We start from the raw sequence: 12,755 nt of genomic DNA on the forward strand, positions 1-12,755 counted from the left end.
AATACAATTAATGTGTAATTTAATAAATAATATAAATGATGATCGTTTACTTCCGTCCACAGCTGTATCCCTTTTAGCAACAACGCCGCCGCACGCTTTACGGCACGCACGTGTTTCCTGCGGTCTTCCGTGCCCTTCACTTCATCCGATCGGATCCACCGGCGATCGAATCTGCATAAAATCATGGTGAAACTGAGCAAAGAGAGCAAGCAGCGGCTGCAGCGGGTGTTCCAGTGCGGACAGTTCGTGATCCGCTGGGGTTTCATCCCCACTGTGCTCTATCTGGGTCAGTAAATGAACCACATTCACTGCATGTGCGCGCGTCCTGTGTGTTTACATGCGGCGTTAACTCACCATTTACCATTATATGCTTCGTTTAAAACATATTTAGCGTCTATGAACTCGGATATGACTATTATACGTGTTATATTTGAAGCTGAAGATTTGAAAAAGCGAGTTGTCATCAGTATATACATAGATAAACGTAGATTAAGATATATTAAAGCATCATGAACACATGACAAGATTGGTAGTAAGTAGAAATGATTCTTGAGCATCAAATAATCAGGATTTTTGAAAGCTCGTGTGGTATTTAAAGTGTAAATGAAATCAAAACTATCCATATTGATTTGGTTAACTCACATTGCCAATTTTGTGCTGAGCTATTCATCTGTGCATTTCATTACAACAATTATTTGCATGATTGCAAGGTGTTATATCTGGAAAAAGACGACTATGGATCAAAATTGTGTGTTGTTGAATAGTTTTAGACAATTTTCATAAACATTTTTGATCAAATGTTGTCTACTGCATTTTAAAACGATAATTATAATGTATATACTGCAAATATAATTAGTGACTAGCATCAAAAAAAAACTCTAATTTGCATAAAGAAAGGTTTATTTCTCTACAATTTGAATATGTTTTTTAGAAGATGTTTTTATTATGTATTGGCGACACAAACACACACACACACACACACACACACACACACACACACACAGTCAGTGATATACAGGTAAAATTGGCACATTCAGACTTTCCCCTTAATAATATAATTTCATAAAAGTATTATTTGCAAACTCCAAATAGCCAAATCATATTAGCAGCCGATGACTATCAAAGTACAACAGTGTTCACAGTCAAATAAACAGTGTTAATGTTGTTTTCAAGCCACACTTACATGCTAATTCGGATCGAATATTCAAAGTAACATGGTAAACAATATAGAGACTTCTAAATGATCGAATGTCTGAATATAAAACCAACTGTACCACTTTTTCAGTGATATATTGCTTGTATTATGATTATTATTATTTTTTAAAAATCATGATCAGAACTTCACACCATGTATTTACAATATTTATACAGATTAAATGTGTAAGTATGCTCTATATTGCACACAACGGATGACAATTATTTTGTAGTCTTAATGTATACTAGTGGTGTGACAAATCACAAATCTCACGGTTCGGATCACATGGCTTTTTAGTCACGGATCAGACTAAATTTCACCATCATTTATGTTGCGTGGGTGTTGAGAGCCTGATCTTTTAATGATTAATCGTGCAGCTTACACTGAATGCATTGCTGCAGGCTAAACAAGTATTGACAGAAAGCACCTTTAATAACCTAAGAAACCCACCATGTCCCGAATAACCCACGACAGACTTTCTGTCATCGTTATATTGTACATGCAAGCCTAAATGCTTCCATACATGTGATTTAAATCATGCCAGAGGTATTTTCTCTGCGATCGTTACAAATTTAGGATTAATCTACAAGTAAAAAAAAAATGTATTAGCCTAATCTCCGAGTCACATGTGTTCCGAACCGTGGGTTGTGATCCGTACGAATCACAGATCAACCGTCATCTGTTACACCCCTAATATATACCATCACTATTATAGCCGTCATCAAGGAAGTGTGCGTTTTGAAAGTGTTTATTTCAATTCAGTTATTCCTCATCTAAATACTGCTCATCCTGCTGTGCTTGTTGGCCATTAAGTAGTGATTAACGTCACTACAGGACAGTCTGTCAGGATGAGGGGCTTCTGGGATGCGTCGTCATTGTAATACAGGGTGACTGATTGTAAATAATGTTGAGTTTGTTGCGTATTTGTGTTGCTTGAGTGTCTGAAGCGCATCACTTCCTCCAGCTGTGAGTCTTTGTCTTGATGGTTTTCTCTGGCGGGTGTTTGGCTCTGTGCTTTTAAAGCAGCGTCATCACTATTAAATGTGAAATGAGGAAATGTTGATAGGGACTCCGCTACTGTCATCATCATTGCTCCACCGAAATTTGCCTACCTGTGTATTTTTGGCATGACGGGAAATGTTGAAAGACGTCATGGCGTTTTGTTTTGGTGCTGAACGGTTTTACGTGGAAAAGCCCAGTGAGTCTACACATGAGCATTTCTGGAGGACAGCTGTTACATCATATACCTGCTTACATAGGCAACATACAACACTGGACAAAAGTTCTGGGTTTAGTTGATGGTTATAATCTGGGTTTAATTATGTATATTAATAAAAATCCATGAATATAGATGTTTAGATAATTTCACATTGGTAGTATGCTTTCTAATTAAGGCAGCTTATTATTGTTTACATTTGTTTACATGTAATAATTTGACATGCTATGCATCAAAAGCGACTTACAAATAAGAACAGCAGTAGTAAAACATTAGGGCAGAAATTGTATTGTTATTTTCTAGTTATGCAGTATACATTTAGAAAAATGTTGTTATTAATATAAATTACATTTATTTAATATATTAAATATATATTAATTTTAATTAATTAATATAAAATACTTTTAGAATTCAAATTTATTTTATACAGTGGGGAAAATAAGTATTGAACATGCACCATTTTTCTCAGAAGACGTATTTCTGAAGGTGTCGTTGACTTAACTTTCACAGGATGATGATAACAACCAAAGAAATCCATATATGCAAAGAAAACAAATCTATTTAGTTTACAAATGAAGTTGTGCTTAATAAAATAAATGATGCAGGGAAAAAGTATTGAACACATAAAGAAAGGGAGGTGTTGAAAGGCCCAGACAGCAGCTGAAATCTCTCAGTAGTTCTTCAGCAAGCCTCTGCCCTTCCTCAGTGTAAATGAAGATCAGCTGCTTCAATCCAACATCTACATCAGCAGGAGGATGAAAATGAAACATTTCAGCAAGACAATGATTCAAAACACAGCCAAGGAGACTCTCAAATGCTTTCAGAGAAAGAAAATCAAGCTTTAGAATGGCTAGCCAATCACCTGATCTCAATCCAACACAAAATCAAGGTCACATTTGATAGACGAGACCCACTGAACCATTAAGATTTTGACACACTGTTGAAGTCTGTGAGAAACTCACACCTGAGCAATGCATGTGACTTCACTCTCCATATGAGAGACGTCTTTAAGCTCCAGCACCAAAAGATTAATTACATTTCAGTAATTCAGGACTTTCTGGTTCTGTCATCCCACTGTTATTATTGCACTGAACTAATTTTTCAGATTTTTTATTTGTTTTGTTTTATTTTTATGTTTGTTCGGGTTTTTACCAAAATCTAGTTCAATTCCATGCAGGCCCGGATTGGCTAATCGGGAGCACCGGGAGAATTCCCGATGGGCCGGTCCGTTTTTTTGGCCGCGAGGGCCGGTGTCCCTAGCTGCTCGCACTCTCAGCAGTCGCACTTTTTTCATTTATTTATTTTTTTGACCATAGCCACACTATTTTTATTCATTATTTTGCCGCAGCTCCGCTCTTTTTATTTATTTTCGCGCAGCCCCGTGACCAAAATGCAGCCCGCAGGTTAATGATGTAACTAAGTAATCATTCCACCCCAAACAGCGGCAACTTAGGGAATATTAATTAAAATTAATGAAAATTACACCTCCTCAATGAAAATCATATGATTCACTACATTAATAAATCTGACATAACTTGATCAGAAATCTAAAAAGGGGAGAAAAGGAGTAGACATCAATAGCAGCAGATGACAGTGCAATACTTATTTCATATCCCGAACTCATCACCCTAATTGTACCTAAATCTTGGTCTAGTGGTTAGCGCGATGTGTTATCATGTCACCGACCCGAGTTCGATCCTCACCATGATAATAATTTTTTGTTGTTGTCATTTTTAGTGTAGAGACATATAATACTGCTTGGGTTACTTATGTAGGGGTACATTTTTTATGTGTGTGTGTGTTAGTGAGACGACCGTTAAAGGACTGGATATCTATAAAGAATTAATGTTGTCATATTTATGAAAAACATTTGAAGTTCTAAAGCAGCTGTGTCCTTGAAAAAGACGTGTTGGTGTCATTAGAAACTGAATTGGAAATAACGTTATTTTAATATAGTCAGTCGTCGATTGAGGAAAAAAGGAGTCCCACTCCGGCCCTGATTCCATGCCAACATCTCCTTTAGAAATATTATACATGACAATTTGTTCAATACTTATTTTGCCCTCTGTATTAGAGTGTTTTACATAGATTTACATGATTTATTATATTATTAACATGATTATTATTGTTATTTATTTAATATTAACTTTAATAAATATGAAAGTTATATATAATGATTTTAATTAAAATATTTCAAAACTTAAAAGCCATCTACCATCTTAATTTCTAAATAACACATTTGACTTTTCAGTAAAATCAGTAATGTCGTCTTGCTGCAGGAAATGAGACTTAAATGAACATGTTTCTACATATTCATATAATTTAATTTGCAATCATTTAGCTCCCATTTTTGTATATTTATCTTTAGCAAAATAAACCTCATGATAACCCAGGGGTCTTATTTAATTTGACTTCACACTTGACCAATCAGATGTCAAACTCAATTCCTGGAGGGCCGCAGCTCTGCAGAGGTTAGTTCCAACCCTAATTAAACACACCTGGTCAAACTAATTGAGTCCTTCAGGCTTGTTTGAAACCTACAGGTAAGTGTGTTGGAACTAAACTTAAAGGCCACACTAGTTTTTGTAACTACTAGCTAGTTCAGGGGTGGGCAAACTCGGTCCTGGAGGGCCGGTGCCCTGCACAGTTTAGCTCCAACTCTAATCACACACACCGGCTTATAGATTTCTAGTGATCTTGAAGACACTGATTATTATGTTCAGGTGTGTTTGACTAGTTTTGGACATCGAGGATCAAGTTTGCCCATCCTTGAGCTAGTTTGTTACTAAATTTGTTCTTGCTTTGGTTGCACCACATGTTCTTAAGGCAAACTATAGTTTGGTAAAAGAAGGGAGGAAATTATGGCTATCATCTCGTGGTTTCCCCCACAGTCCAAACACGTGAATTGAATAAACAACATTGGCCAGAGTGTATGAGTGTGTGTGAATGTGAGTGCATGGGTGTTTCCCTATACTGGGTTGCGTCTGGAAAGGCATCCACTGCGTAAAACATATCCTGGAATAGTTGTTGGTTCATTCCACTGTGGTGACCCCTAATAAATAAAGGACTAAGTCGAAGGAGAATGAATGAATGTTAAAGCAAGAGTGCTGTGAACTCTGGTGCACAACAAATGGAGATGAATCAGCTCTGACGTCTTGAGTTCTTCAAGATCTCTCATGGGTGATGTGTTAGTAAGTCCACTACTCGATGAAAACAGGAAGAATCTCCCTCTTGCTGAAGTCACTTTCTGTTCGTTCGCTGCAATGCAGGATTTTTCTCTCTCTCGGCTCCGGATCTCCGGAGGATGTAGCAGTTTCATGATGAAATCCAGTCCAATCATTCAAGAACTTCTCCGTCAGTTCCTGAGAATGAGGAATCCACACTATTCTCAAGGGCAAGAGTGATGTCCTCATCCTCAATCTCTGATGCAGTAATGTCTTAAAACTGTGTCTGATATGTTAGTCAGCATTAGCTTGTCTGATTTTAATATATTTTTGGATGTAAATGGAAAAGAGAAGTGGTCAAATTACCGAGCCCTGAGGCACACCACTTGCTTTATGGTGCATCTTAAACACTTCACTCTCTTCGAACATAACGGATGTTTTAGCAGTGAACAGATGCCACATGAAGGGATGTTGGCCTGTAGTTTTCTAGAAGTGCTGGGTTTAGAGTTTCTTAAGCAGTCAGATGCATATGTAGTGTATTTAAATGTAGTTATTTTATAGTGGATGTCACTTGCTCTGTAGATCAGCGAGTCTCACTAAAGCTCACAGTGTGCAAGCTGACAAAAATATGGTTGCCGGATTTCTTGCCAAAGAAAATAAATCTCCATCCAAAGAAATATATTGCATTGGAAATGAATTCAACTCTTCATTATTAGGGCCTAGTAATTTAATTTATGCAGAAAATGCAAAACATAAATGTCACAGAGTTTGTCAAATTAGTACTATACCCTGCTAGGGCTGAGTAAAAACCAACACAATCTCATGGCAATTCGTAACTTTTTCATTTAGTGGCTAATTCGTATGAATTCGTACGATCTAATTCGTACAATTTAGTATGATTTGCTCATCCCCCAATGACGGTTGGGGTTAGGGGTGGGGTTAGGTGCCACGCCTCCTTTTTAAAATCGTACCATTTCGTACGACTGAACTCGTACGAATTCGTACGAATTAGCCACTAAACTGGCAAAACATAAAATACTTACGTTTTCTTGTGAGATCAGGCTGGTAAAAACATATCGATTCTTTGACTTTAATTTAAGTTTAATTGAACAAAGTAGCACTGATTTCTTTGCTGATTTCTAACAGAATAGCAAAACAAAACAGAATTTAGGAAGAATTATTATTTCATAGAGCCCTACATAATGAAATGACGAATAACTAGGGCCAGACAGAATCTGCGGAGAATATTGTTGAAAATCTGCGGATTTATGTTGAAGGATTTTGGGAGTATCATAACTAAAAACTTAATATATGAAATAAAAATAGCTTTTTAACTTTTATTCATCACAGCAAGAAGGTGGCTGGGTTGCTGGTTCGAACCTCGGCTCAGTTGGCGTTTCTATGTGGAGTTTGCATGTTCTCCCTGCATTCGTGTGGGTTTCCTCCGGGTGCTCCGGTTTCCCCCCACAGTCCAAAGACATGCGGTACAGGTGAATTGGGTTGGCTAATTGTCCGTAGTGTATGAGTGTGTGAATGTTTCCCAGAGATGGGTTGCAGCTGGAAGGGCATCCGCTGTGTAAAAACTTGCTCCAGGGTTTCGCCCACAGTCCAAACACATGCGCTATAGGGGAATTAAAGAAATGTGAAACACGTGCTGGATAAGTTGGCGGTTCATTCCGCTGTGGCGACCCCGGATTAATAAAGGGACTAAGCCCACAAGAAAATGAATGAACTTTATTCAATGTATACAATGCAAATTCATCCAGAGCCACTTATTTGGTAAACAAAGCAAGCCTGATAATATATCTACTAAAAACTGAAAATATTAAATAAATATAAATAAATACTGTACAAACTATACTGTAAATAAATCTTATTTACATTTTCACATTAATCAATAATATTACAGAAATTCATTTAAAAACTGAATAAATATAAATGTACACACTTTAAACTAGTAAATAAATAGACCCACTGATTGGCAAAAAATCTGCGGAATTCTGCACGGGTTGATTTCGTGTGGACCTACTAAACGTCGCGTACATTTCACTCATATTGGCTGTTTCTCAATTCCAAGAACGCAGAGAACGGACTTGCGTTCTTGTGGAGACTGGACTTGCCAGGAGTCCTCGGAAGAACGAACTCGGGAGATCGCGAGGGTGAAGAAGCGTCCTGTGAGAAATGAGATGCTGCAGTCTTCCTGATGGTCACATGACCACGTGTTTTTAATAAAATATTATTTAAACATTACAGCATTCATACAGCGATTTACTGTTTTTTTCCCCCTTTTCAAAATATAAACTGTGCGTAAAAACATAAATATATGTTGCATAGGGCTTTAATGATACACCAGACCCACGATTCGCTTCGTATCCCAATTTTTGACCTACGATTCGATTCTTATCACGATATTTTTTTGTGGAGGGTGGGAAAAAAGTTTTTTAAAACTATATTTTTTATTAATTAACACTTGAAACATCTTTATACAGGGTTCGTACGGGTGCTGGAAATCCTGGAAAATGCTTGAGTGTTTTTAAGGTTAGGAAAGTGCGTGGATTTTAGGCAAGGTGTTTGAACCTGCTTGAATTTGAAATTATTGGGCTCGAAATTGCGACTGTTTTGGTTGTATACGCACCCGAAATTTTATCAATACGAGCTCAAAATATTTTAAGAGCATTTTTGCAATCGCATAAAAGTGTTGTTTTACCAGTTTCCCTGCAAAATGTACCCAGCATGCGCATATGTAGCAGATATTCACACAGAATGCATATTTGCGCCTAAAACGCCAAACGAAGTGCTCAGGAATGGTTTGAAACAGACATGTTAATCTGCTACAACACCCAAACAAAATCTGACTGTAAGCTCATTTTTGAGATATCAACTTTAGGTAGAAAGAGACCAAACTTAAGATATTTCATCCAATAACTTTTTTTTTTTTTTTTTTTAACCATTTTTGGTTGAAATATCCCAATAAATGTATGATCCAAAGTATTCAACAATTTAAATTGAAATGTCATATTGTTGTTTTTTTTTAAATAGCGCAATCGGATTAAATTCGAAAAAGTACATACAGCATATATAAACGTAACGGTAACACTTTACAATAAGGTACTAATGAACCTTATTGTAAAGTGTTACCGTTACGTTTATATATGCTGTATGTACTTTTTCGAATTTAATCCGATGATTTAATCCTAATGCATTCACTAACATGAACTAATCATGAACAACACATGTACAGCATTAATTAATCATAATTGAACATTTACTAATGCATTATTAACATCCAAGTCCATGCTTGTTAACATTAATGCACCATGAGCTAACATGAACTAACAATGAACAACTGTATTTTCATTAACGTTAACTAGCATGAACAAATTCAGTAGTAAATGTGTTGTTCATTGTTTGTTCATGTTAGTAAATGCATTAATTAACATTAACTATTAACCTTATTGTAAAGTGTGACCAACGTAATTTACCCTGCGTGGTTGTTGGGTGCTGGAAAAGCTTAAATTGCACCTTAAAAGTGCTTGAATAGGGCTGGAATTTGAAGTTGGAAAAGATGTAAGAACCCTGTTTATAAACTGAACAAACCAAAGAACAACATTAACTGCAAATTATTAACAATATAAATAGCCATATATAAAATACTGATCTTTATTGTTTTGCTCTAGGATTCAAGCGGGGAGCTGATCCAGGGATGCCTGAACCCACAGTCCTGAGGTGAGATTGTCATGTGAAGCTGTCAGTGTTTGAGCACAGGGAGCAGATGATGATGACAGTGAGCTGTTTGTTTTATTGCAGTTTACTTTGGGGATGAGGATGTTCCTGTCGGACTCCACAGACGCAATGAGGCAGCAAACACTCATCCATCCTTACATGTTTGGACTCTGACTGCTGGGATCTGAACGTTGTGCTGGGATGTAAATATTACCGTCACGTTCACCCTTTTAAGACTTTTGCTTTCATGTTGTCTTGAGAAACACAATGATGTGTGTGAGCTCTCTGTTGTTTTTTTATTTAATCAAATTATGTCAATGTAAACAGTGAAAGAATGTGCTTGTGTTCAGGTTCCAATAAACGCAAACAAGTTTATAAATATCAGCTTGAATGTTCAGTGTCAAACCTATATCGATAATGCTTTTTACATTAAAATACAGGCACATAAATATCACATTCATAAATATCAGTTTAATTCAGTAGGTTAGAAATACGGTGCCATAATTATATAATAAGGTGACACGGTGGCTCAATGGTTAGCACTGTTACCTCACACCAAGAAGGTTGCTGGTTTGAGTCCCGGCTGGGTCAGTTGGCCTTTCTGTGTGGAGTTTGCATGTTCTCCCCGTGTTGGCGTGGGTTTCCTCCGGGTGCTCCGATTTCCCCCACAGTCCAAACACATGAGGTATAGGGGAATTGAATGTACTAAATTGGCCATAGTGTATGTGTGAATGAGTGTGTGTGGATGTTTTCCAGTACAGGGTTGTAGCTGGAAGGGCATCTGCTGTGCTAAATGTGCTGGATAAGTTGGTGGTTCATTCCACTGTGGTGACTCCTGATAAATAAAGGGACTAATCTGAAGGAAAATTTAATTATGTATTGCTGTGATGACACGGTGGCGCAGTAGGTAGTGCTGTCGCCTCACAGCAAGAAGATCGCTGGTTCGAGCCTCAGCTGGGTCAGTTAGTATTTCTGTGTGGAGTTTGCATGTTCTCTCCATGTTGACATGGGTTTCCTCCAGGGTTTTGCCCACAGTCCACACACATGCGCTTTAGGGGAATTAAATAATGTAAAACACGTGCTGGATTAGTTGGTGGTTCATTCCGCTGTGGTGACCCCAGATTAATAAAGGGACTAAGCGGGAAAGAAAATGAATGAATGATTAAAATGTATGGAAAATCAGTAAATGTTTGGATCTAAAGGTTGTGCTGGGATGTAAATATGACATCTTTGCTTTCACATTGTCAAAAGAAATACAAACAAAATGAATTACAGTTATTTATTTAGTTCAGGGTTTTTCAAAGTCTAAGACAGTGGGCCTCCCTTTTGACACAACTTATCCATTGGCACCCCCCTCCTCCCAAACACACGCGCACGCACACACACACATATATATATTTATATATATGTATGTATGTATGTATACAGTATGTAAATATATGTATGTATACAGTATGTATACAGTATACATGTATATATATATATATATACAGTTTATATAAAGACACAGACAGATGTCAGACTGTTAACTCACTTTTATCATCATTTGCATGAAAGTGCAATTATTTACAGAGTAATAACAAGTATTTTAATATAACGTTTTTAAAACTAGGATGATGGTTCAATATGAACAGAACAGATCCAAGAACTGTCCATCCCAGTCAAAACAGTCGAAGTTTAGCGGGTCTCATGCTGTCATTAGCCAAAATATCTTGACAAACCACACATAAAGGTCGTGGTTCATCAGCTGGTCCTGTCCACGTTAATCCTAAACTCAAATGCTGACCATCATATCGTCGTCTTTTGGGTTTAAGCCCTGAACTAGAAGGCTTTGAATCGGGGGGTCTCAGAAACCGATCCATTGTGTCAGCAGGCATATACCTGTATTGGCAGGCTTGCCAAACAGAAGCGAATTCAAAGCTATGGCCTTCTGGGTAAAAAAGGTTTTCTTATTTTTGACATATTATTTTTTTTAGCTTTGTTTAATTAAAACGTTTAAATATAATAAAAAATACATATAATAATTAAACTTAATAATTATATTTTATTATATAATATTTTTTTCCCGCACCTCCCCTGACATGCTCTAGCGCCCCCCAGGGGAGGCGCGCCTCACACTTTGAAAACCCCTGATTTAGGTGAATCAGATCAGGAGGTAAACGTGCTTGGTTCAGTTTACAATAAAAGCAGACAAGTTTATAAATATCTGCACGAGTTTTCAGTGTCATACGAATATCGATAACACTCAAAAGTTATTCAATTAAAAAAAAAGCACAGGCAGATGAACACAGCATTCATGAATATAAAAGCACAGACTCCTAAACATTAAATGAACACTCCCTCAATCAAATATCTGGATTGTCAATCAAATAAATAACTCCTGTTTGGATCTGACTCTAAACATTGTGCTGGGGTGTCAATATTACGCTGTCACATCTTTGCTTTCACATTATCATGAGAAACACAAATTCTTGAGGTTTTAGTTTTTTATTTAAGAACAACAGGTTTACACAACTTTAATAGTAGTCAACTAATCTCTTTAGTCTACTGATCGCTTCGCTAGCAGCTAGCTCTCTGCAACTCTCACATGGTCGCCCACTGAAGCTAAGCAGGGCTGTGCCCGGTCAGTACCTGGATGGGAGACCACATGGGAAAGCTAGGTTGCTGCCGGAAGTGGTGTTAGTGAGGCCAGCAGGGGGCGCCCAACCTGTGGTCTCTGTGGGTCCTAATGCCCCAGTATAGTGACAGGGGCTCTATACTGCTCAGTTTGTTGTGACGTTAAACCGAGGTGCTGACTCTCCGTGGTCGTTAAAAATCCCTGGTTTATCCTGGCCAAATCTGCCCTCTGGCTTCTGTCTACCATGGCCTTCTAACCCTCCCCATATCATAATTGGCTTCATCACTTTGTCTCCTCTCCACCAATCAGCTGGTGTGCGGTCTGGCGCAAAATGACTACCGTCACGTCATCCAGGGGGATGCTGCACACTAGTGGTGGATGAGGAGATTCCCCTGTGCTTTGAGTGCCCAGAAAAGCACTATATAAATGTAAGGAATTATTATTATTATTATTATTTACAATCAACAGGATTTGATTTTAATTTCTATTGTGATGACAAGTCAGTGAGGCCATACCTATTTTCTTAAAAAATAAAATGTAAATAAAAGTATTAAAACCTCAGTCCTTTCAAAAGTGATGACTTTTGGAAAACTGGTGAAGGAGGGGGAAATCATTTACGAGAATCTGAATCTCAGTTTTTCCCCTTCCTAAATAGAGAAAAATCTTTTAAAAAGGGGTAAAAAAGTGGAGGACTGCATAAAAAGCACTTGAGAACTGCGGTTCAGAAGTCACACTGAGTTTTGCAATCTAGAGGCCATCCGTTTGGAGTAAGTGCAGGCGTAAGACCATCAGACTGCTTACAAAAATATGACCTCTCTCCGAAATGTAAAGAAATGTATT

The 12,755-nt window shown here is 37.5% G+C and overlaps 1 protein-coding gene across 1 annotated transcript; it reads left to right on the plus strand.

The window, feature by feature from the left end:
* Nucleotides 1–51: 51 nt before the first annotated feature.
* On the plus strand, nt 52–9,683 carry tomm7 (translocase of outer mitochondrial membrane 7 homolog (yeast)). The gene is made up of 3 exons (NM_001161487.3): nt 52–286; nt 9,253–9,301; nt 9,383–9,683. Exons 1-3 carry the CDS (start codon nt 184–186, stop codon nt 9,396–9,398), a joined length of 168 nt encoding a protein of 55 aa, NP_001154959.1. The 5' UTR covers nt 52–183; the 3' UTR covers nt 9,399–9,683.
* The last annotated feature ends 3,072 nt before the right edge of the window (nt 9,684–12,755 follow it).

The sequence above is a fragment of the Danio rerio genome, chromosome 19 (assembly GCF_049306965.1).
Source record: "Danio rerio strain Tuebingen ecotype United States chromosome 19, GRCz12tu, whole genome shotgun sequence".
Lineage (NCBI taxonomy): Eukaryota > Metazoa > Chordata > Actinopteri > Cypriniformes > Danionidae > Danio > Danio rerio.